General features: G+C 46.5%; 1 protein-coding gene across 1 annotated transcript in view; it reads left to right on the forward strand.

Annotated features, from left to right (window-relative positions):
• Window positions 1-1597: 1597 nt before the first annotated feature.
• Window positions 1598-26248, forward strand: part of COG5 (component of oligomeric golgi complex 5) — a 97323-nt gene continuing 72672 nt past the window's right edge. The window contains exons 1-5 of the mRNA XM_015409544.1: window positions 1598-1724; window positions 2621-2667; window positions 5869-6034; window positions 11832-11944; window positions 12030-12107. Coding sequence (XP_015265030.1) covers window positions 1598-1724; window positions 2621-2667; window positions 5869-6034; window positions 11832-11944; window positions 12030-12107 — 531 coding nt within the window. The remainder of the gene's footprint in view (window positions 1725-2620; window positions 2668-5868; window positions 6035-11831; window positions 11945-12029; window positions 12108-26248) is intronic.

Consider the following 26248-nt stretch of genomic DNA (forward strand, 5'->3'; position numbering starts at 1 on the left):
CACCCTTTGTCCCCGGCCCTGGAGAAACAAGGAGAGCCACTGCAAGGCAAACCCCTGAATCCCAGTGTCGGTGAGGCTGTGCATCAGTAGTTGATGGTTGAACGCTGCCGACAGGTCTAACAACAACAACACTGCCGAACCAGCCCAATCCAGATGCCTCCGGAGATCGTCTGTGAGAGCGACCAGGACCATCTCTGTTCCATGGCCTGGTTGGAAACCCGACTGGAAGGGGTCTAATGCGGAGGTGTCAGAAATGTTATAGATTACTGATACTGGACATGTTGATTAATAATACTCTGCTCCATATTTTCAGTTACATAAATAGACTTTCTTATACTGATTCTTTATTGATCACTTGCTCTGCATGTTGATGGGGTTTGGCTCTTTAATTAAAGAAGGTTGCTCAACCCTGTCTTAAAGCTTCATATAGCACGGAACGTAAGCAGATTCTTCCTGCAGTACCTCTGCAGGCAAGGGGGATACTGATACTGGCTTCTAGTATCCCTCAACTTATTCTCATTAACACAACAACCCTAGAATTGTAGGCAGATTAAAATATTCTGGAAATTCATGCTTTTAATGTAATATTTGTAGGCTGTAAATGAATCAGAGTGCAGAGGTTAGTTGTACGCTATAGCTAGGTAGAAGGCCAGTTCTGTCCTCCTTTGCCCAGGGTTGTACTTCTAGCTTATTGGTTTAGTTATATCATTCTGTCATTTTGCCTCATTGGATCAATAGTCCAGCATTTCTACAAAGTTGGAGCAAGAGAAAACAGCCTGAATATTCAGAGACCGCATACACAAGTTTACTGCATAGAGGATATGAATGTGAGCTCTCAGTTTTAAACCATTGCTCATGGGAGCTAGCCTGACATAGGAGAAGGAAAACTGAGAAATGTGATTTGGATTCAAAAATACATAAGTATAGAGACATATAGCAATAAAAAGGGCATGTGATTAAAATATGTGAAGAGTTAAACATTATGGGCTGGCATAGTTAGACTTCTAATGTTTCTAAGTTAATTAATTTTTCTTTGAAATTGTATTGGCAGTCTAGTACTAATATGAGTAAAAGAATAGTCCTAGCTCTTTTAATGGACGGATATTTCGTAGTTTGATACTGTCTAGGTAGTTATTTATCAAAAACATACTTTAAAGTGTTAACACATGTGTTGCTTTTGCACAGCAGGAACTCATCCACATAGATCTCTCGAAACATGCTTATTTTTCATTATTGAATCATTTTGTTCCATCCTGTTCAGGGGTCTAAAGCAGATGCTTATCTTTGTTGATTCTTATTCTGATGTAGTGTGGATAAATAACAGTTTCAGTGGAAGTAAATTTTCTTGTGTTTTTCTTTGCTCCATCATTGATACATGTACCAGAAACCTTTTTTTGCTTTACTAAGTTTAAGTGAACAGGAACCGGAAGAACTGTGGGTTGAAACCAGAGATGTTATCAAGGAAGAATGTGCAAAGACTATTCCTGTAGCCAAAAAGAAATAAAAAAACTTGACGGATGACTGATGAAATTCTTAAAATAACTAAAGATAGATGACAAACAATAGTAAAAGGAAGGCAAGTCACCATGTGGTCAAAATGCCTGTCACAGACCCCACGCTCAATATTCCTAATGATCACCCACTAGCAGATACTCCTCAGTACGAGAGGATATTGGTCCATTGCCCAAAGAAGGATATCTCGTTCAAAGAATGGGACTGTTCTGGTAAGTCCTTGAGGGTCTCTTCCCCAAACCTTTCTCCCTGCTTCAGCCTTTCCAAGCTTGCAACCCCAGCCTTAAGGAAACAAACCTTCTCCCTGAGAGCCACGAGCTCCATGCATTGAGCACACACCCACGATTTCCTCCCGGTGGATAGATAATTTTACATGTAGGACTCTCTGCTAAACACTGGATATCCCATGCTTCCCTGTTGGATTTCTATCTTCATAACTGGTTAGTGGTTTAATAGTATCTAGAGTGATGCATGGTCCTCAGGGCTGATCCCCAGGCTAAGAGCCACAGGCCAAGAGCCCTTTGACTCTTGCCCTTTGACTCGCGCCATTGCCTAGGAGAAGCCTTACAGCTTAGAGGCCCACAGCCCCTGCCTCCCAGCAGCACTAGCAGAGGGTGGGGCCTACAATCAGCCTCAGGCAAACAGACCTTGCTGAATGAGCAACAGACCAGAAAAAAGACCCAAACAAACCCAGACAAAAACACCACTGTCCAGAATGCTACAAGCACCCACTCACCCTCAAACTCTATTCTTTCACAAAGCAACCTCAGTTAATGCTCCCCAGTAGCGTAGCAGTTTAGGAAAGGCCAAAAAAACCCCACTTGATATGTAATTTTAAATTACATATTTTGGACGTCTTAACTAAATACATCCACTACTAACCTTTGTCCTTTTTGTTTAATTTTCTCTGATATAATCTGATTATTCCAACCAGTTCATACCATACATAATTTATTGGTTGAATCAGTATCTGCCTGGTTTCACTTGTTGCAGTTAAGAATCTCATGATTAGTGCTAAAATGTCACAGAAAGTTAAATCTGCTTATTTTGGGGCAACTGTGAACACAGGGTCTATACTGGAGCTGTTGCTAAATTTCTTTTTTCACAGTTGGAAAATTCTGCCACAGAAATGACAGACTTTTCTTTCTATCAGCTGTGAGTTACAGGTTCAAAAACCAGTACAGGAAGGAGCCTTAGCACCTATATGTTGTTCTGGCTTTATCTATAAACAAATTCACCAGATAGTCAGCATGAAAAGTGTTCTACTAACAATTAATTGATGGACTTCTACTGATTCTTATTAATTGATGAACTTCTACTGAAATAAAATGCATGTTCCTTTTAAAGTAATATTGTTATGGTCAGCAACATAGTTCCCTTTAAGCTGCACTAGGGGGCGCTGGCGCACAACATTTTAACAGGCAGCTCTGGGAATTTCTGCTTCAGCCCAGAGATACTGCTTCAACTCATTGGAAAGAATGGAGGATGGGGGCACCTCTTTCTGGGACCCATAGAATTGGACTCCCGTGTCCAATTGTTTTTAAACTTGGGGAAGCTTTTGAGGAAAGGAACCAGCAGCTATTCTGAAAATGTGGTGACTCTACCTCAAAAACAGCCCTCCCGATCCCCAGATACCCCCAGATTGATTCAACATTATAGTCTGAGGGGCCCATTGACTATAATGGTCCCCATAGTCCAATGGAGCTGGGAGGGGGAGATTTTTTTGCACACCCCTATTATGCTTTTCAGTATGATTTGTAAGCTGCCTTGACTCACAGGGAAAAGTGGGATATAAATATTTGAATAAATAAGTAGTTTGGGCAGCTTAATAACATTTAAGCAACTTCCTGTTTTTAGGTTAGGCAGGATTCTGACAGTGATTGTTCTGAAGATTTGAGCAGTGACTCATGAAAGTTCATACCCTGTCACATATTTTGTTAGTATTTAAGGTGCTACTGAACTCCTGCTCTTTTTTACTGTTCCCCTCTGTTATGCTTGATCTGTAATGCTGGTTGTCATATTTCACTAAAAAAAAAGGTAGACTGCAAGAGTTCCCCACCCCCAGTGCTGGTATGTTTTCTAAGGTTCAGCACAGGGTGACTGTCTGAGGCCAGGTCTCCCAGTATAGTGGACTAGGGCAGGTAGACCTGTTCTCCAGAGGCCAGGTCTACCAATATAGTGGAAAGGGGCAGGTAGACCTGTTCTCTGGAGGCCAGGTCTACCAATATATTTGACTGGGGTGGGTAGACCTGTTCTCCGGAGGACAAGTCTAACAATATAGTAGAAAGGAGTGGATGAGATTTGACTTGATTCTGTTTTCTCTTATAATGTTTAAATTATTCTTTAAAATGTAGTTTAAATATAATTTAAAAGAATTTATGGTGAGACTTTTACAAGGTTATGGAAGTAATCTTTTAAAAAATTCATTTACACAATAGTCAAATGTAGACTCACTCACAACTTTAATGCTACTAGCTTTTTTTGCTGATGAGGTAGAATTTCTGCTCACAACACTGTGGAGCTTAGACGGAACCTTGGAGTGCTAGTCAAGGGCGGGGGGGGGGGGGAACGACGACACTGTGAATAGTTGCAGATAGCTGGGAAGACCAGACCAGAGTAATATGACACCTAAAATAGTTCCTAAGGACATCAGGGACTGAGAAGCTGCAAATAAACCCTTCTGTCCCCAGTCAAACTTGAGGACTGTCAGTCCTCTTCTGCTCAAGTGAGGCAGCATGGTATTTGAAAGGACAGTGATGTGGCTTCACGCTTTGTTCTGTGGCACTGCTGAATGACTTTAAGTTGTATTATATATAGGGCTCCCAACTCCCCTGGTAGGGCGGAAATCCCCCGCCCCAGAGGCTCCGTTCCCCGACGCCGGGGAATCGGGGCCCGGGGAAAACCCCTCCCCGGCGTGCGCGTCACTGGAAGTGGGGGCGGGGCCACGCCATTTGAGGGGAAAACAAAGCTCTTTGTTTCCCCTTCAAATGGCGTGGCCCCGCCCAGCGTGTGACGTCACTTCCGGTGACGCTCCGGCGGCGTGCGTGTGCGCACATTCCCAACCAGCTCCCGGAGCAGCAGGACGCTCCCCCGCCGGTAGGATTTTTAGATTTGGCAACCCTAATTATATACCTTTTCTAATGAGGTTTTCTAGGAAAGTGGAACAGACTTGGACAGTTGGTGGGGTTGCTTCAGACTGAAATGTTGTATGTTGTTACTTCTGGGGAAACAGGAACTCTTCCTCCTCCTGAGGAAGGTTTGTGGGAGGTTCCCTGTTGAGTTGGAGTCTGCTGAGAGTTGGAGTCTGCTGTGAGACACCCCCCCCCCCCCGCGGGGTTCCCCCCCCGGCAGGTTATCCTCACAGTTATTATTTCTACTTGCTTTTGAGATACGTTAACATGAATAGATCAATAGGAATTGTTATTTCTGTTTCCTGTTGGACTCTGCTTTTCTCTTACTGTTTGCTTGCACAGGAAAATAATATTAAGTTTTAGGGCTGCATGCTTTTAATTGACAGATTGATCAGCTAAAGATTTAGTCGATTCACTTAGTTGATTAATTAAACCAAAGCTTTGTTTGGTTGATAGCTTGAGTCCAATTTTAATCAATCCACATGCATATTTGGTCAGTAATGTTCCGATTGAAGCTTGTTTATATCTGCATCTCATGTACTGTTTGTATGGGGAATTTAACGTACAGTATTAAATATGGTTCTGTTCCTCTGAGAATGTGAATAGCTTGACCACATTTACTATAAAAATTAAAGCTGGTCTTTTGACAACAAAGGATCATACCTTTTATTTACTGCATTATAAGAGAGTCACACATGTCCTTCAAAAAAAGGCACATATTGAGGTTTTTGTAATATTCACATATATTTATATATGTGGTTTTTTTAAATAATAATATTTATTGCATTAGCAAAAAAAGCCATAGCAACTGTACAGGATAAAATAAAATATTTATATATGTGTTGGATGAATCAACCTATTGTTGAAAAATATGATCGATAGACCCAATTTTTTCACTGGTTGGCAGCAGTGTTCCCTCTAAGCTGAGTTAGTGTGAGCTAGCTCACAGTTTTTTAGCCTCCGGCTCATGCATTTTTGTCTTGGCTCAGAAAGGATGGCAAACTAATTTATGCAGTAGCCAAATCGCTCACCCACAACTTTGATGCCAGTACCTCACAAAATAGAAGTTTTGCTCACAAGACTCCACAGCTTAGAGGGAGCATTGGTTGGTAGCCCTATAAACCAAATGAAGGAGGGCTAGAAAATCAGGACTGAGGACTGAATTGATTCATAGCAAAAACATACAGACGCTTTCTAGTATCTGGTCTTCTCTGTCCCCTCTTAGAATCCTACTCAAGTCGGAACTGCTCTTCAAGTTTTCTATAATTTGGGAACCTTAAAGGACACAATTACGAATGTTGTGGATGGATATTGTGCATCCTTGGAGGAGAACATCAACAATGCCTTGGATATTAAAGTTTTGACTCAGCCTTCACAAGCAGTGGTTCGAGGTACTGTTGTTTTTTAAATAATCTGTATTAAAACGCCGCCTGGTAATATAACATAATATCTCCACAAAGGAAATATAACACAATTCTGCATGTTAGATAAACTGTTTTCTTTTGGTGTGGTGACCCTACAATCTGTGGTGTGGAAACATTGCATTAAGGTCAATGAAGTTAGCCCAATGCCAAGCCATTCTTAGCTGCAACATGTTGAGCTCCATGTTGCAGTGTTCTACTCTCTTTTATCCAGATTTCAATTTGTGGCAGCAACTGACATAAGATAGTAACTAAAACAGTATGAATCGGTGAATTATGTAATTTCTGTCCTCTGCCATGAACTCACTGGAAGACGTTAGCCTACTTCAATGATACTCATTGCTCAGGAGCTACATGTGGTTCTTCACAATGCCACTTGTGGCTGTTTTAAGCATAGTTCCTTAATGCTTCAGGAAAGTGGTCAAGGCTTTTGCTGATGGGGCTTGTTTGGCAGATGGTTTCCACCTTGAAACAGCCACTGCCATAGGAAAGTAAACTGAAAACCTCTCTGAGGTGCAGGCCTCATGCCAGGGATGGAACTAAACGTGGTTGTGGTGAAACAGTCCTGCTGTGACCTACAGGCCCTATTCCACTGTGCCCTCCAAGGCACCTGTGCTCCAGGTTTTCCCACCTGGTTTTCTTACCACCTGGAGGGGCTTTTTTCTCTTTCTGTTCATCTGCCACCGCCACCAGGCCTTTGTAGGAATTGCCCACAGAGAGGCCTGGCCTCAGTGTCTCCTGCTATCCAGCACCTGGTTACTGTGGGAACAGCTTACTGCCTTATGCGCTCCTGGAGGAATAGCCACTTGCCAACTGACTGCCACCCCCACCCCCCGCTCTCCTTTTAAATTAACATGGCCAAGACAGTGGAGGTCTATGTGGTACAAAGAACCACTACCAGCGTCAAAGTTATAAAGTATTTATTAAAAAGAAAATGTCCACTAGCATACCCTCAGCACAGCGCCGGATCCTGCAAGAGTTTGGGAAGAAAAGGGTAAAATTCAGTTCCTCTGTCCCTCTCTGTATACATGCCCTAGCAGATAAATATAAGGCAGGCTCCTTAGCTTAGAAAGTTACAGATGTTATACAGGGTTTTCGTTGCCTTGAAGCCTGTCCTTGGATGTGCGAACTAGCACATGGCAATGGCCTCCTCCCACAGCCCTCAGGTATGAGTTCTGTCTGCCTTGATGGAATCAGCACATAAGAGTTCCCAAGAGTTTTATCATCTCTCTTTCTCCTCCCACTTGCCTGGCCAGGCCAGGTCAAAGAAGTCACCAGGAATTTTTTTCCTGAAGTGTTAAGCACTTAATTCCTCCAACTCTGTTCTCTGCTAGGTATCATCTGTCTAGCTGGGGGAGGGGGAAGCTTGACCATCCTGTTGTCCCTTGCTAGACATATTAGTATTTCTAAAAGGGTGGCTGAGGTGAGGCTGGAAAGCAATTGAATTGATTTCCCTCTTCCTGCTGGTTCTCTGCCAACCGAGAGAGAGAAAAAAACTTCAAAACTCAAGGTGAAGATTTTACTCAGTTCATACCTCCAAAGAAATAGTGCATTTCTTCATAGTGGCTCTCTTGGTTGGTGGTAATTGTGAATGCGACTCTCCACATGCCATAGACTGAATAGCACTGGCCTAGGTATTTATTCTCTTAGACTTTATGTCTGGGGGTGGTGACCCCACCCCTACACTCACCTGCTTCAGAGGGACTTGCAGGCAAGTTGGAGGAGATTCTGGTAGTAGACACCACTGAAGTAGGCAGCCCAATTAGGGCTTGGGCCTCCTGGGACCTGAACAGGCCAGAAGAGCAACCTCTTAAAACCTCATGAGTGAGCAGGGCAGAGAAAAGGAATGGAGGGCTCAGCTATGGAAGACATTGGCCTAGATTCCCTTAACTCACGGTGGGCCTGTCCCTGAAGAAAGGTCATTGGTGGAGCCCAGTGTCCGCTCACAGTCCTTTGTGAGGCCAGCCAAGGCAGAGCCAGGGGGAGTGCCAGACTGCTCCTGCAAGCTGGCTGAGGGAGACAGAGAGACCCCAGGGTGAACTAGAACCCCCTCCTCTCCCTGTCTGAGGCTTAAACCCAGGTGTCAGGATTCCCAATCAATCACGCTCAACACCAGGTCTTCAGAAGATTCAGTTTATTGAGAGAGAAAGTACTTGAGACACCATGAACTCTTGTGTCGCGAATGGCGGGAGAGGTGCGGGGTGTTTGAGATATACCCCCTTCAAAAGGGACCCCCTGATACTACAAAGCCAATAAGCAGGCATTATTAAGTTAATACCCAGCCGTTAGGTTCCCAGCGGGAAGCTCGGGGAAGAAGCACCTCTAGCCTCAAGGACACCTGCAAGATAAGCACAAGCATATGAAAAGGAGTGGGGGAGGCGAGCGAGCACATCCTTTTGACTGAACATTCCAACCCATGGCAGCATTAGCTGACACCAGGCCAAGAAAAAAGGAGGAGAAAAGGGAGACACTGAGAGGTGCTACAACCCCAGATTCCAACCCACTGCTGGAGGAGTTTACAATAATTGTAGAGTCTACTCTGCAATAATAATGCTCGGATACTGTATAGGAGTCTTGTAGAGATTGTTGGTAGAATGTCTGAGAAGTCCTTTTAAAGCTTGAAACATGAGATAGTAAATGATGATATTTAGAATCAGAGATTTTAGAAAGTGCCAGTATTATTTTGAGCATCTGCTTCACTTGTTGAATGGCGCCTCTCACGTTGACTAGTATATCAGGATGCATTATAGTTCCTTAACCCCCATTTAAATCCATGTTTCTTAATCTTTGGGTATGCTCCTTGTCTTACCTTGGATAAGCAATTTATTACACTTGTCTGTTTTATTTAATATGCATATGTCCTGCTTTTTCTCCAAGTCAGAAAAGCTCAAAGTGACTTCTGTCATTAAATTTAATTTCTCAAAAATACAATAAGCATAACAAGAAGAGATCATGCCATTTATGCAGTTGTCAGAACTGACCGGTACTCCCAAGTCATTGAAAGCACGTTGGAAAAGCTCTGCCTCACAGAATCTTCAGAGTCTCTGCAAGGGGTGGCACCTTCCTCGTGTCCTGCAGAAACTAGTTCCATAAAGCATGATTGGCCACTGAGAGAGACCCAGCAGAAACAGTGCACACTAGCCTGAATGGAGGAACTGTTAATAATCTCTGGTCTAACTACTTGTATTGTACTCTCCCTCCAAGGAGCTCAGGATGGTATATATGAGAGATACTCTGTTATCCCTGGGAGATGAGCAGGGGACAGTAGGTAGTGATTTGCAGAAGACAACTCCGTGAGCTTCATGGCAGGGCAGAGATAGAACTTCACAAAAACAAGGATCTTCGGCATGGTCTCTGTGCTTCACACACATGGGATACAGTGCACCTGCGCTGGATCGATCGGTATTGTAGCAAGCTCTAACAGATTTTCGCGCCCAGACCTCAGGCATGCGCAGGAACCCCACCATGCATGCCCAGGGGGTGGGTGAGGACATCCCACCAGTTCCTTTCTTTCCGCTGCGCTGGAAGCACCTTCCTTTTGTCGGTCAGATTGGTAGCTATTTTCCTCAGAGGCTCTTCGGATTTCTCTTCAGTTTTTCTCTTAGTTTTCCACTTTTACCTTTATTTATTGTTTTCTTTAAAAAAAACTTGTTTAGTTTGAGGGGAAAGTTTTTCGTCTTACCTCAGTTTGGCCTTCAGGCCCCCCACCACCACTTTTTCTTCTCCATCTCGTTTATTTTATGAGAAGAAGTGGGGCTTTTTCAAACGTTGTAAGGGGTGCGGCAGTAAGCTCGCGCCACCTGACAGCCACACCCTTTGCATTTTTTGTCTTGGTGAGACGCACCGACCAGAGTCCTGTCGACACTGCACCAAGTTTTCAAATCAAACCAGGAAGAACCGAGTGACGCGTCTCCGGGTGGTGTTACTGGAATCGGTGCTAAATCCCGCTTCCGTCATGGATCCAGAAGTACTGGTAAGACCATCGACATCGATGGCTTCGGTATCGAAGTCTTCATCCAACATCGAAGCGTCCGGCACCAACGGCACAGTCTTCGGCGTCCACTCCCGTGAAAAAGAAGGAGAAATTGGGTAAAGAGCACAAGTCTTCCAAAAAGGGTTCCTCTAAAGCCCTAAAGGCGGCGAAGTCTGGAAAAGTCGTGGGTCCTGCACTGGGTAAAGCCCCTAAGGTGCCCCCTCTCCAACGACAGTATCGGCATCGGAGGCTCCAGTCGCTCCACTGATACCGACCATCCAGCTGATAGACTCTCCAATACACCAGCTAGACCACAACACGCTGGTCGATATGCGTCCTTTCTCCGACATCGATAATGTCGAGATCCTCAGTCGACCCCTGGGCACGGATCGCTCTCCCTCTGCTCAGTCATTGACATAGACAGTCATTGACATAGACAGTCTCGGAGTTCCATGCCGATATCGACCCAGGTTGGCATCGACAGATCCCTCCAAACACTCAACGTCATCCTCCCCATCTGTTTGCTGAGGATCGGCCTTTCGATATTGATGATCGGGCTAATAGGGGCCGCTCACAGAGATGAGATGCTACACTGTCTCCCAGACGCTCCCGCTCTAGGAGTAGATCCCCACGAGTCTTCCTGCCCCCCCCACCTCCTGCTATTTCCTGGGATCACCGCCAACTACGTTATCTCTATGGGGCTTATCCACCTGCATCCATGCCGTGGTTGACTCCAGTAGGTTACTCTGATTGGGATTGTTACTCTGCTCACAGATCACGGTCACCCCATAGATCGAGGCCCTCAGCATCTCTTTCCTGTCCTCCGGATCATCCATCTCCTTGACCGGATCAGTATCGTCCTCCCAGTCCCCCTATCCCACCGTCAACAGATCCAACCAGTCAGATCAAAACCACTCCGGTACAATTACCAGAGGCCGATTCCTTTGACTCTGCGGATGAGGATTCTGACCAGCCTTCTCCGAACCAGGCAGTAGCTGATGACCAACCTATACTCCATCTGAAAACTTAACTTCCTACGGAGACCTCATGAAAAGAATGGCCCACTCCCTTGGCCTTTCAGTCGTACAACCAGAACCACAGATTACAGATGCCGTTTTTAATGTGGTACAACTAGATACATCGACGGCTATAGCACTACCCATGTCCACGGTCCTGTTACAGGCAGCTAAAGCTCCATGGGATAAACATTCATTGGCTCCAGTGTCCACATGTCGCATGGACCATATGTATAGAGTACAAGAAACAGGAGTGGAATTCTTATTCACCCATCCTCAACCAAATTCAATGGTTGTTACTTCCTCATCCAAGTCAAAGAGAACCCATTCTGCCCTTTCAGACAGGGAGAGCAGAAAGCTAGATGCATTTGGACAACGTTTCTACTCTACTGGAGCGCTAGCGGTGAAGACCACCTATTACTTAGCATGTATGAGTAGATACCAATACACTTTGTGGGAGAGGCTCTCCGAGCTCTTGGCAAACCTTCCAGAAGATAAGCGTTCGTTAGAGCTTGCTACAATACCAATTGATCCAGCGCAGGCACACTGTATCCCATGGATGTGAATGCACAGATGACCACTCGAAGATCACCAGTTACAGGTAAGCAACCTGTTTTTCTGTTGCTGCTTTGTACCTACCTATAGGAGCACTGGCTCTTGTATATCTGCATCTTATGTCTAAAGTGACCTTATGTCTAGTGATTCTAGGTGTTGCTGCTTAACATGATTTTGTTTGTGTGTTCAGCTTTTATGCAAATTGTTCTTTAAAACCCTTTAGGTGGCCCTGGGCGAGCAGCTATGCCAACACCAGGAAACACGGCAGCCTTTAGAGCAGCTCTGTGGACAAACATGGAAAAATTAATGGATCAGATCTGTTCAGCTTGTGGACAGGTATTTGGTTATTTAAACATCTGTTTCCATTACAGTCTAGTTTTTGAAAAATAAATCAAGTTTCAAACATCTGTTCATTTTTCAGGTACAGCACCTGCAGAAGGTATTGTCCAAGAAAAGAGATCCTGTGACACACGTGTGTTTCATTGATGAACTAGCAAAGGTAATCCTCCATCCCTCTCCTTCTAGATAAGTCAGGTCTTGCCAAAGCAGTTTAGTAGCTTTAATTTCATTTGTTTACTTCATTTACACTTTGTTTTTCTTCCCAATGAGGACCCAAAGGGGCTTACATAATTTCTGTCTCCCCCATTTTATTTTCGCAACAACCCTGAGAGTGAGTGTGGCTGAGAAAAAGGAACTGGCCCAAGGTCACCCAGCAAGCTTTCATGGCAGGATGGAGATCTGAACCTGGGTCTCCTAGATCCTAGCCCAATATTCTAGCTGGGAGTGCACCATTTAAAATTCAAGAGTAATATATAATTTAGTGAAATATTGGTAAGAAACTGTCTTGGAAAGAGGGGAAAACTGGCGTAGCACAATTCATTGATAGGTACAGTTTTGTTTTCCTGCAGCCACATTTTAAATCAGGCCTCAGTCTTTAGTGGCTTGAACCGAAAGTAGAACAGGGCCTTTTCTGCTATGGAGGGACTGGGGCTCAGGGGTAGAACATCTGCTTTGCATGCAGAAGGTCCCGTGTTCAATCCCTGGCATCTCCAGGCAAACGGATTAGATTAATAGGTGCCCATCATCGTGGTACCTGTGCAGTCCCACATGAGTTACTATGCAGGCGTGCCACAGAGATATTTTGAAGCTCAAGAGTTCTGTAGGGTGCTCCTTCCCCCTCCTCCACAATGCTTTCCTGCCTTTCCAGTGTAAAAGCAGGGGGCCGAGCACTCTTCCATCAGTTCTGTCTCTGCCACTTTGTAGAAAGGTTCTTCCCTTCGAAGCTCTGTGTGAGGAAATTTGCAGCGTTTGGGTCTTCTGCTTTCGGCACACCCAATTTCCCTCTAGAGTTTTGGAGCTTCGAAATCTCTCCACAGTACACCTGCATGTGCTCCGGAACCCACATGTTACGCGCAGGTGACCACTCAATGAACTAGGAATGTGCTTTCGGTTCGGACAAATGGAAACCCCCCCTGAATAATGCTTATTTGGCCGGCCCGCCAAAAGTCGAATCAGATTCTCTAATCTGATTTGGCTGGCCGAATGGGGATTCCCCGAATGGATGCCATATATTTGGCATCCATTCGGGGAATCCCTTTGCTGGGTGAGGGGAAGGCAGGGGGAGGCATTTAAATGCCTCCCGCTCCTTGCAGGGCCTTCCACGGCCTACCCACTTGGGCAGGCAGGCCGGGGAAGGCACAGAGAGGCATTTCAGTGCCTCTTCGCACCTTACTGGGCCTTCCCCGGCTCGCCCGCTTTTGCAGGCGGGCTGGGGAAGGCACAGGGAGGCTACCTTGGGGGGCAGCGGGCTCCCTTCACTGAAGGGAAGGCAAATTGCCTTCCCTTCAATGAAGGCAGTGTGCTGGCTATGCGCCATGACTTGGGGGGGGGGATTTAAACTTTAAAACTCGAGTCATGCCGCAGAGGTGGCACGCTCCCTTCAGTGATAGGGAACCTTCCCTTCAAGGGGGGGATTATTATACCCTATGGGGACAGTCCCCATAGGGTATAATTGAGCTGAATATGGTTCGACCAGCGGAATGCCACCCCAATCAGCTTGCATTGCCAAAAGTGGTATTCGGAGGTCAGTCGGATGGCCGGATCACATTTGGCCCAATTCGGCCAAATCCAAATGGGCCAATTTTTTTTTTTTTTTTTTGCACATCCGTACAATGAACAACAGTTACAGGTAAGTGTAACCCTGTTACCCCAAAGAGCCTTTTGCCAGTCACTGCAGACAATACTGACCTTGATTAGACCAATGATCTGACTCAGTATAAGACAGGTTCATGTTTTCATTTTTTGTATCACAAAAAAGGGATAAGCCTCAAAAAGGTGTTAGGAGTTATTCGTTGAAGTGCTCCAAATTGCTGTGCCTTACTAAGGAAAACCATTTTGAGGTTTGCATATTGGTTTCGCAAGCCCGTTCTCTGGGTTTTCCTCTCTTCTTTCCCTGTGTTCCAAGAAACCCGTCCTGAAGGGGTTTTCCAGAGCAACTTTCTGGGTAATGTGAAGGGCTGTCAGTGGTGGTGATGGGGTTGGATCACTGATTTCCCCCATCCCTGTACATGCACAGAAGAGAATTCCACTTATGCTTGATTATTTGGGGTCCAAGCTGTTGGCATGGCTGCTCTTTGTTTTACTTGATAGAATCCAGAAGATAACATTATGTCCTTTTATTAATTATCACTGTTGCCATTCCCTGTAATACTGTGTGGACTGACTAATTAATATTTTGCGCTAGTAAGAGAAAGTGTCTTTGTATGGTATGTAGTATGATCTAGCCATCTGCTTCTCTCCTTTTGGCAGTTTCCTCTCTGAAAAACAATCATGGCTGTTCTTTGCTACAAGGAACTCCAATGTGACTACTTATTCTTATCCACTAATTTGTATTGTTTTATGTTCTCATTTAGAAGAAATTGATTATTGGTTTCCCCAAAAGCTGAGAACAGTACTGCCAAAGCTATTTATCTCTCATAATGTATGAGGGGATAATCCTCTTTCCCACTCATGTTCAAGTTCTGGTTTTATGCACCGGGCGGGCAGGTAGAGGAAACCTTTCCAGTTCTGTGTGGCTAGATTAATTCTCACATCTTCTACTTTTTAAATGCGGAGGAGAAACCATGTATGCAAATTCTTTGCAGTGCTAAAATTAAACAGTGACTGCATGACACAGAGCTTGTTTCTCTTGGCAGATTTCGCTGACAAAAGCAGAAATAAGTTTTTGGGGTTTTTTAGAAAGCAGATCTACTTTGTTTGGGCAGCTTGTACATGAAGCATCTTTGTCTTTTCGTTGTTGTTTTTGGAGATGATGTTGCTTATAGCCAACTCCATACCAAGAATCTGTTTGAATAAAAACATCTCTCTGCTTCTAGGCTTGGTTCAGGTTTGGTCTTTAGTGAGTCTTCAGAGGAAGAGAATTCCAAAGCTATGAGGTACAGGGATTCTTGGTGTCTGCCCCATAGCTTTGGAATTCTCTTCCTCTGAAGACTCACCAAAGACCAAACCTAAACATCTCCTGGAAGCAGAGTAAGCTGGTGAACATCTCAACTGATCTTAAAGGTTTAACGCAATCAGGGACATAGCCAGCAGTGGGGCATTGGGGCTGGACGCTGGTGTCCCCCATCGCATTTGCAATGCCCTCACCCCAGTCTTCCCAAAGTGAGTGGATGTGCAGCTAAGTGGCCTGGGGCACTGCTTGGGTGCTTTGGGTTTTCTGGGAGCATCTGGGAGCACAGGAGGGGGTTAAAAGGAAGCCTCAGCTTCAGCGCGTCTTGGAATTCTTTCTGGAAGCCCAGAAGGTACTTAAAAGTCTGTGTGGCTTCCGTGGCTGCTGGGAAGTTGGAGGCCAGATGCAGTTGAATGAGACAGTGGTGGTGGAGCATCGACTGCCCTGGCTTGCTCTCTCCAGGCTGCCCTGGCTCGAGGAAGGGAGTGCAGCCGGGCAGCTGCTGCCGCCCACCCAGGGGTGCTGCAGGGCAGACCAGGGCTTGGGGAGGGCCTCACTGGCCAGTTTGGTGTAGTAGTTAAGTGCGCGGACTCTAATCTTGGAGAACCGGGTTTGATTCCCCACTCCTCCACTTGCAGCTGGATGATGACTTTGGGCCAGCCATAGTTCTGACAAGAACTGTCCTTGAAAGAGCAGTTCTTGAAAGAGCTCTCTCAACCTCCCAACTACCTCACAGGGTGTCTGTTGTGGGGGGGAGAGGGAAAGGAGTTTGTAAGCTGCTCTGAGCAAAGGGCGGGGGTGTAAATCCAATCTCCTCCTCTCTTCTTCTTCATCTTCTTCAAGGCCCCCATCTTCCCCTTGCCACGTTGCTCTCCCTCTCCTCCTGGTGGCGCACCTCATCCGGCATCATACCCTCCCTCCTCCTTTTAAAAAAGCGCGAAATAGGCAGCATTTCCACCAGTAGGTGAAGGGACCAAACGGGAGCAGAAGTCCCACTAGGTAAGCAGTGAGGGCGGAGAAAGAAAGAGAAGTGGGTTTGGAATGTGGCATATGTGTGCGCGTTTCATTGGGAAGGGTCATCCCTTTTTGCTGCTGCAGCTTTCTCCTCCTCCTCCTCCTCTTCCTCCTCCTCTAGTTTCTCCCCCCCCCCCTTTCCGGTTTGGCCCCAGGAGCCAACTTTTGTTTGGGTGTTCATTAAAATGGGAGAACAAGAGCAATTGAGTCTACTGCCTGGAGTTGTAAATAAGTGGATAACCTTAGTACAGAATCTTAGAAATTCTACTATTAATTAAAAAGTAGAAGCCATTTCATGTACTATCAAAGTTAGAGCTGATATAGTAAAATGTCTGGGGCAAGAGGCTGGATTTCTGTATATCCACATTACTAAGCTGAGTGAACAACAAAGCACTCCCAAATTTGCATATGTTAAAAAGGCAGTGTGCCCACTCTTGCAGGAAATGGGATTGTGAACCCTGCATTTTACATTCTGCTTGCTAATTACGGTTAGTGAGGTCACCATTATCATTGCATTCATCTTCCTCAACAGCTGCAGTTTCACTTTGGATGTCCATCTGTATCCTTGGTGACACTGCAGTGCAAGTCCTATCCTTGACAGCAGTATGGAGATGTGACCCAGCCATGCAAAGCACAAGTCCTTTAAAAATAAGGGAACACTTGGATCTTTTTAAAACAACAACAACACCACCCCAACTTCTTTCAGCTTCACCTCTTCCTTATATCTGGTCCTCCATCATCCTTTTCTTTCAAGGCTGCATGTCATGTTTGCCCTTATTCTTGCCTCCCTCTATATTCTTTCCTCTCTGTTGATCACTTGTGTCAAAACTATCCATCAGTCCATCTCCTAGTATCTAAAAGTTTCAGAGCATTTTTCAAACAATGAATAAAGCTCACAGTGATCCTCTGCCAAGATCCAAAGAGCTACTAGACCCATTTTCAGTTTGGTTTCAGATCAGGTTTTAGAACAGAAAATCTTCTTCGTGGTCTCTGTGCATCATACCCTGGGATATAGTACGCCTGCGCCGACCCCGATCGGTATTGTAGAAAGCTAAAGGGATTTTCACGCCCGCTCCCCTGTCACATGCTGGGCTCAGTGCACATGACTAGGGGAGGGGCACGACTATCCCGCCAGTTCTCTTCTGACTGCCGTACTAGTAGGACCTTCTACGCCTTGGTCGGTAAAAAGGACTTTGGCTTTGGCCTCCTTCTCTCCCTTTCTAAAATTTGTAGTTTTTAGTTGTAGTTTAGTTAGTTAGTTAGGAATTTCTTTCTTTGCTGTCTGCTTCGGTAGACTTTTTTGTACCCCCCTCTTTTCCAGGCTATGGCCAAACGGTGGGGTTTCTTTCGGCGGTGCTGGAAGTGTGGCAGTAAGATCCCCCCCCCCCGACAGACACGCCCTTTGTTTATTGTGCCTTGGGGAATCGCACTGAGTTGACTCCTGCATCCACTGTGCCAAATTCTCCTGGCAAACGAGGAAGAATCGGGCGGCTAGACTTCATGTGGCGCTACTTGAACGGGCTCTTTCACCTATGGCATCATCGCAGGAGACATCGGGACACGCCTCTATGTCGACCCCGGCATTGGGGTCGATGCCTGAACCGTCTCCGACACTGAGCCCACCTGATGCCAATCGCTCGGTGCTGAAACGCCCGATCCCGGCTTCACAGTCCTCAGCCCATACACCCGTGAAAAAAACCCGGGTGGGCAAGGACGATCGGCCTGTCAAGCACAAGAAGCATAAGAAGGTCTCTTCTGCCAAGACTCTGACACCCCAATGCCGGATGGCGGGGGTGAATACAGATGCATCTGCTTCACTTGACTCCTCAGGCCGTGGGCAGCTACAGGGTGCACCTTCTTCACCCTCCTTATGTCCCATCCAGCTCACGGACTCTGAGCATGATATGGACCTGACGCAAATCTCCCGGTCTCTGAGTCTTCAGAGTCTACACTCGGACCAGGGAGTGGATAGGACCCACCCGCCCCAGCAGGACTCTGATGATTGGATCGATCACCCGGACAGTTCCAACCTCCCTCCTGGGACTGATGCCAGTGGCAATACTTGTATGGGGCATACCCATTCCCTGGTGGCATGCCCTGGCTTCTTCCGTGACCGCCCATAGATTGGGACCAACAGTCTACATCATCCAGGCTGTCTCGGTATTGAGAAGTTCCTCTGACACCAGAGTTCATGAAACTGCAACTTTCGGTACCGATGAACAAGCTGCGCAAACCTGCACCATCGATACCGACACATTCCAAAGACAAGATGCAATCAACACCGATTCACCCGGCACTGTTCTCTGACCCTTCAGAGCACTCTGACTCCTCTGAGGGTTACCATTCTGGTGATGAGGATGTTTCTGTTCAACCTGAACAGTCCCCTCCCCAGTAGGTGGAGGACGATCTTCCTATCTCTCCGTTGGAGGACGTTAAGTCTTATGGGGACTTTGTTAAAAGGATGGCCAACACACTGGCACTTCCAACTATCCAATCTGTACCCGTTGTTACTGACTTCGTCTTTGACATCGTCCAAATGGACACATCGATTGAGATCACCCTACCCATAAAATCTGACCTTTTACAAACGGCTAAAGCCCCTTGGGCACACCTTGCCTCTGTTCCCATCTCCAACAGAAGGATGGACTATATGTATAAAGTGCAGGAAATGGGAGCTGAATTTTTGTTCATTCATCCTAAACCTGATTCGGTGATCATCACCTCCTCATCAAAGGGAAAATGCAGCCACTCCACCCCATCTGACAAAGAAGGCAGGAAGCTGGACTGTTTTGGCAGGAAATTTTATTCTGCAGGAGCACGGGGCACCAAAGCCTCTAATTACATGGCCTGCATAGGCTGATGTGGCTGGGTGGCTCCGACTGAGCCGGCTGAAACTAAACCCAGCTAAGACGGAGGTCCTGTGCCTGAGTCGGAGCGGACCGGGTTTGGGGCTCCCTCTCCCAACCTTCGATGGGGCACCGTTGGTGCCAGCTTTGGAGGTTAGGAGTTTGGGAGTGCTCCTGGATCCCTCCTTAACTATGGAGGCCCAGGAGGCAGCCACTGCCAGATCGGCATTCTATCATCTGATTCGGCAGTTGGTTCCCTTCCTCAGCCATGATGACCTGGCTGCAATGATCCATGTGACAGTCACCTCGAGGTTAGACTACTGTAACACTCTCTACATGGGGCTGCCTTTGGTGCAGATCCGGAAGCTGCAGCTAGTGCAGAATGCGGCGGCCAGGCTGATGATGGGTCTCCCCAAGTGGGGGCACATCCAGCCTGGACTGAAAGCGCTGCACTGGCTGCCAATAGCATACCGAATCCGCTTCAAAGTGCTGGTACTTACCTTTAAAGCCCTATATGGCCAGGGTCCGACTTACCTGAGGGACTGCCTTTCCCCACATACACCCCCAAGAGTACTTCGGTCCGGGGCACAACATCGCCTGGTCGTTCCAGGCCCCTGGGAGGCAAGGCTCACCACGACTAGGGCCAGGTCCTTTTCGGTGGCGGCCCCTACCTGGTAGAATGAGCTCCCGGAGGAGATCAGGGCCCTGCGGGACCTTATGCAGTTCTGCAGGGCCTGTAACGGGGCTAAGGATGGCCCGGGAAGATCTGCCACAATTTTTGCGTGACTGATACCACCGGACTTACTTGCTTGGGATCGGCTATAGGTCAACGTCATCTCCGGAGAACTGTCTGTTTACCATCATGGCATACATCCGGGGACCATCTTGCGTTCAACTGAGTATTATTGTTGTTGTGATGAATTGTTATTAATGTTTTAATTGTTTTTACCTTGTTTTATATGGGCGTTGCCCCTTGTGAGCCGCCCTGAGCCCGCTTTGCGGGGAGGGCGGGGTAGAAATCCCAATAAGTAAGTAAGTAAGTAAAGTAAATACCAGTATGCTCTTTGGGAACAAATGTCGGAATTCCTTGCAGCCCTCCCTAAGGACTACAACCGCCAAGCTAGACGCATACAAAAGGAAGATATCCTAGTGGCTAAGCACCAGCTTAATGCGGCCAAGCACAGTTGAGACGTGGCATCTAAGACCCTCACTTCTGCTGTTGCTTTACGACGCCATGCCTGGCTACGTACCACAGCCTTGCAGCAGGACACTAAATCAATCGTTGAAGATCTTCCCTTTGAGGGTGATGGGCTCTTCAGCTCTATTGTCTGATTCCGTCCTCCAGGACCTTGACAAAAGTCTTAAAACATCTCACAATCTGGGAGTCACGATGACTTCGAAGCAATCTAAAGGAAAGTCCTGGAATAAATTGTGGTCTCGCAAACCTTCATTTAATCCTCTCCCGAACCACAATGGCAGAGGTCTCCTGGCAGTTCTTCCTGTCCCTATGGGAACAAGACCAAATTCACAGCAGCATCACAACCTAGGGCCAAGCCCCAGAAGAACTCCAAACAGAGCCTTTGACTCTGATCCATTACCTCATCTTCCTACCCGCATTATACAAGCACATCGCCCTAGGAACGTCCTTTCAGAGAATCTCTTGCAACTATATTATGATACATCGGTGAAAATTAATGAAATTGTTGATATGTACCTGTTGAAATAACAGACCAAGAGTCGCTGTATGCTTTCATCCACATTCAGAAGAAGAATAGTATCGAAATGGTAGAACATTCCGGAGATCATCGTCAATTTCACCATTTTCAGCTACCTATGTGCATTTATATGTGCAGATTTTTTGTACACATTTTTGTATAGAATTTTGTGATTGTTATTTAAATTTTTTCTCGCGCAGTTATTTCACCGTTTTTTATGTTTTCGGTCTGTTCTGTGACTGTGATTATCATTTTTTGAGCCTGCTTAACACTGAATAACATCAGATTGGTGGGTCCTCTCAGTGATCCGGGTGGATACCTTATAGAGTTCGTGCAAGTTCCCAACAGCTCACACTTCATACTCACTTCATCGTCACCTCCACTTCTGGATGAGATGAAAAACCTCCTTCACAAGGATGCTATAGAACTGGTTCCAGTGCTGCAATAATGCCTAAGTTTCCATTCTCGTTACTTTACTGTTCCGAAGAAAGACGAGAGGCCTCCACCCTATCATGGATCTCAGAAACCTGAACCAGTACATTGTTTACAAAAAAGTTTGCATGACAACTCTACAGTCTATCCTTCCCCTTTTAGAGAGGGGAGTCTGGATGGTAACCCTGGACTTGCAGGATGCTTATTTCCATGTGTCTATCCATCCATCACACAGGATGTTCCTCCGTTTTGTGGTTGGCAACAACCACTTCCAGTACAAAGCCCTCCCCTCCGGGTAATGGTGGTTATTGTGGCTCATCTTCGGCTGCAAGGCATACAAACTTTCTCGTACATCGATGATTGGTTGTTGATTGCGGAGACCAAGACAACCTTGCTTGAACACATTACCTTAACCCTAACACCCTATCAACCCTGGGATTGCGGGTAAATCTAAAGAAGTTGATGCTCACCCCCTCCACTCCTGTGCAATTCATCGATGAAAGCCTAGACTCGACACTCTGCAGGGCTTTCCTTCCCCCCTAAAGGGCAGAGGACATAGTCGCCCTCATTGGCATACTCAGAAAACAACGGATGGCTTCAGCTAAGCAGATACAACGCTTGCTAGGGCTCATGGCTGCAACTGTGTTGGTCCTGGTCTTTGCCAGACTTTGAATGAGACCACTCCAACTTTGGTGTATTAAAAAATACCACCCCCAGTACCAACCTCAGTCCCTACGCTTCACTCTTCCGGGACATGTTCTAACCTCTCTCCTTTGGTGGGAAGACAGGTAGAATCTACTGGAGGGAGCTCCATTCCACCGTCTGGACCTGGTAGTCACCCTGACCACGGACATATTTCTCTTGGGCTGGGGAGTGCATCTTCAAGGCCTGTGTGTGGGGGCACAGTGGGACCCTCGAGTGACACACCACCACATCAACTTTCTGGAGTTACTAGCCATTCAGTACGTGCTAAGATCCTTCCGCCACCTAGTGACCCACCAGGTAGTTGAGGTTCTTACAGACAACACCACGGCACTCTGTTATCTCAACCGTCAGGGTGGGACGGTGTCCAGAAGCCTCTGTCGGCTAGCCACGGAAATTTGGGACGAGTGCCAGTCATGGGGCACATTTCTAGTAGCGGCCCTCAATGTGCAGGCGGACTTCCTAAGCAGAGGAGGTGCGTCATGGCATGAGTGGGAGATCAATTGGTCATATCTATCCCCAATTTTCCAAAAGTGGGGCCATCCAGATGTCGATGCATATGCGATGCGTGAAAACAAGAAGTGTTGCCTGTTTTGCTCCAGAGCAGGAGGAGATCCGCTCTCTCTCGGGGACAATCTCCTTTATCTGTGGACTCACAGATACCTGTTCCTTTTCCCACCCTTTCCCCTACTCACCAAGGTGGTAGCCAAAGTATTACGGGAAAGACCATGTTGCATCCTCATAACCCCATGGTGGCCCAGACAGCACTGGTTCCCCACTCTCCTGCACATCTCCAAGGGCTCCTTCGTCCATTTTCCATCAGCGCCAGATCTCCTTCTGGCAGAGGACAGGCAGGTGCTACATCACGACTTGCCACATCTGAAACTGAAGGCATGGAGGATTCTTTGGCAGCAGTGAGAGACCGAATAGACTACGTGCTCTCTAATTGTCGTAAGCCTTCTACTAGAGCTTCTTATGCTGGGAAGTGGAAGACCTTCCTGTCTTACCTACATCTGTTGGGGCTACCCCCTCCCCCCACTGATCTAGTTACAGTGTTTGGGTTTTTGTTATCATGTTTGAATTTGGGCCTCAGTTTTTCTTCGTTGCGGGTGTACTTGGCAGCCATCTCAGCTAATCACCCTGAGGTGGACAGACATTCTGTTTTCTCACACCCAAGGACCAAGCAGTTCTTGAAAGGGCACTTGTTTCCCCCGTCCCGGGGCCCTTTGCTGGCTTGGGATCTCCCCCTGGTACTTACCAAGTTGATAGGCAGACCTTTTGAGCCCATGGCTATCTGTAACTTACAACTCCTCTCCTGGAAGACTGCCTTCCTGGTAGCGATTACCTCGGCCAGGAGGGTGAGTGAATTGTCAGCGTTCAGGTGTGACTCTCCGTACCTGATGTTTCATAATGATGGTGTTACCTTGGCTTCAGATGTCTCCTTTCTGCCCAAGGTAGTTTAGAAGTTCCATCTCCGAGCGAACATTGTTCTCCCTGTGTTCTTCCCAATGCCTCAGAGCGATGAGGAACATCGTCTTCACTCCCTAGACGTCAAGAGAGCTTTGCTGTTCTACCTGGACAGAACACGGCCTTTCAGAAAGACCCCAGCTCTGTTCGTCTCTCATGCATTACCTTCACAGGGGAAGATGTTATCCTCTCAGCATCTATCCAAATGGATCGTGGAGACGATCAAACTCTGCTATCTGCTCGCTAAGAAGCCGCTCCCAGATCTGCTTCGAGCACATTCCACCCGGGCAATTGCGACATCCACAGCCTTCCTGCAAGGTGCGTCACTTGGTGACATCTGCAATGCAGCGACCTGGGCTACTCCTCACACGTTTGTGAAGCACTATGCCCTAGACGTTCATCTTCATCAGTGTATGACGGTGGGACGGGCTGTGTTGCAGGCAGTGCATGTCTAGGACCTTCAGCACCCTCCTCCAGGTAGGTGGTTATTGTTTTCTAGTCTCCCAGGGTGTGATGCACAGAGACCACGAAGAAGATAAACAGGTTGCTTACCTGTAACTGATGATCTTCGAGTGGTCATCTGTGCATTCACACCACCCGCCCTCCTTCCCCTCTGCTTTCGGACCTTTCCTTTTACTTTGTGACTGAGGGCAGCGGTCAGAAGGAACTGGTGGGATAGTCGTGCCCCTCCCCTAGTCATCTGCACTGAACCCGACATGTGCCGGGAAAGCAGGCGTGAAAATCCCTTTAGCTTTCTACAGTACCGATTGGGGTCGGCACAGGCGCACTATATCCCAGGGTGTGAATGCACAGATGACCACTCGAAGATCATCAGTTACAGGCAAGCAACCTGTTTTTGTGTTGGGCACACTGATGGATGATGTTTGCTGGGAACACAACGGGGATTTTGTCCCTGTTAGTTCTGCTGGAGCTTTTAATGGCTTTTGATAACATAAGCCATGGTATCCTTGTGGATCATTTGGCTAGGATGGGTATTTGTGGCACCATGTTGAGGTGGTGCTGTTCCAGAACATGAGCCTGAGGGAGTTTTGTAAAGCACGTTTGAGATTATGGCAAAGTGGTCAGCAAGGTTCAGTAGTTTTCACTTTCTGACATCTGTGTAAAACTGCTGGGAGAAGGGGATATTCAAAGTTTTAGAGCTAAATGGAGCTCAGGTCTACCAATATAGTGGAAAGGGGTGGGTAGACCTGTTCTCTGGAGGCCAGGTCTACTAATATAGTGGATTGGGGTAGGTAGATCTGTTCTCCAGAGGCCAGATTGGAAAGGGGCAGGTAGACCAGAGGCCAGGTCTACCAATATAGTGGAAAGGGGTGCATAGACCTGTTCTCTGGAGGCCAGGTCTACCAATATAGAGGACTGGGGCAGGTAGACCTGTTCTGTGAAGGTCAGGTCTACCAATATAATGGAATGGAGTGGGCAGACCTGTTCTCCTGAGGCCAGGTAGACCTGTTCTCCAGAGGCCTGGTCTACCCTGTAGAGGACAACATATTGTGTATTGAAATTTGACTTGATTGTTTTATCTTATAATGTTTCATTTTTTCTAAACTATAGAAATAGTTTGGCATAGATATATGTTGTATGGATTTTCCTCAGTTCAGTCCCATGAGGCTCTGTGTTACTACTTTAAAATATTTAGTTTTTCCTTCAGAGGCCTTTTTTCAGTACACTTTTGTCATGACTGTCTTTCCTCATGGCTGCCTTTTGTACATTACGATTAACCTTATGATTAGAAAAGAATATTGTTCATATTATTATTCAGACCTTTGTTTTTGGGGAAAGCAGCAAATGACTGCATTGTAAAATTATCTGTTCAGCATCACACTTCAAAGGGAATTTACAATTAAGACCCCCCACACACATTTTAATCAAATTATTAAAATTTGAAAAGGCAATTTTGGAGGCTGTGGTATGGGAGAAGGACTGGAATCTGTGTGTCATGGTAGGGAATTGGTATTTTAATGTATAAATAGCTCTGTTGAACACACACAAACCGTCATTTAATCATTCACAGGTGTAAGGTCATTTTAACTTAGTAACTTCTAAACTTGGTTTATGACTTGGCTGGGTTTCCTCAGGATGGTAATGATGGTGCTTGCCTGAACAGTCTGTTTGTTTCTGCATAGAGTGTGGCCCATCTATCTCCATTTCCCTCAGATGGACAATCCAGAACCTGGTGGGAGAAGACCAGCACTTAATAGTAATACCAATATCAAGCCATGCTTGGTTTCCAGTGGGATGACAGCTTGCTCTCTTCCGCAGTTTGCCCTGCTGCTTGATGGTTGCTAAACAAGACTTGGCACTATCTCTTTGCCAGCGTGATTTATGGAGACCAGGAAGGGCTATTTAATCCTCACTTTTCATTGTCTTCTCTTTTTCTTCTGGTGTTTAAATAAAAGTGATGTACACACACATAGACTGTTAATAATAACCTCTTCAGAGAAGAGCCACTTCTTTCAGAAAATTATCCTCATTGTGTTGTGGGGGGTCTTTCCTTGCCCCAGGGTGCCACAAGTATCTGAGTCTTCTCCTCCCACCTTTCCCAGTCTTCAGGAAGAGACTTTATGCCACTGTGGAATAGAGAACATTTGGCTTTTCCTCATTCTCATTTTTGTCACTTGTTTGTCCCTATTGCTCCCCCCCCTTTCCCACATGTGTTTTGCTCCCTCTGGGACTACCAGAGAGAGCAAAACACATTGGGGGAACAAAACCCTGAAGCAACAGGACCACACAAGTGATGAAAATCAGAATGCGGAAGAGCCCATTGAGTAGTTACTGGCTGCGGTCACACGGAGCATTAGCCACGCTACAGAGACGGAAGATAGGCGGATTTTCCAGGCGCGATCACACCGCAACATCTGGGAAGCGTAGAGCTCCAGTAGCTAACCCGAGGCTTCCCGCCGAAGATGTGGCGTAACAAACTAGTACCTCCGAGGTACTAGTTTCCAGAAACCGCAGAGCAAGGGCAGGCATCTGGTGGTAGTTTCCGGTGGTAGTT

Source organism: Gekko japonicus, unplaced genomic scaffold, assembly GCF_001447785.1.
Source record: "Gekko japonicus isolate JY-2015 unplaced genomic scaffold, Gekko_japonicus_V1.1 scaffold1374, whole genome shotgun sequence".
Classification (NCBI taxonomy): domain Eukaryota; kingdom Metazoa; phylum Chordata; class Lepidosauria; order Squamata; family Gekkonidae; genus Gekko; species Gekko japonicus.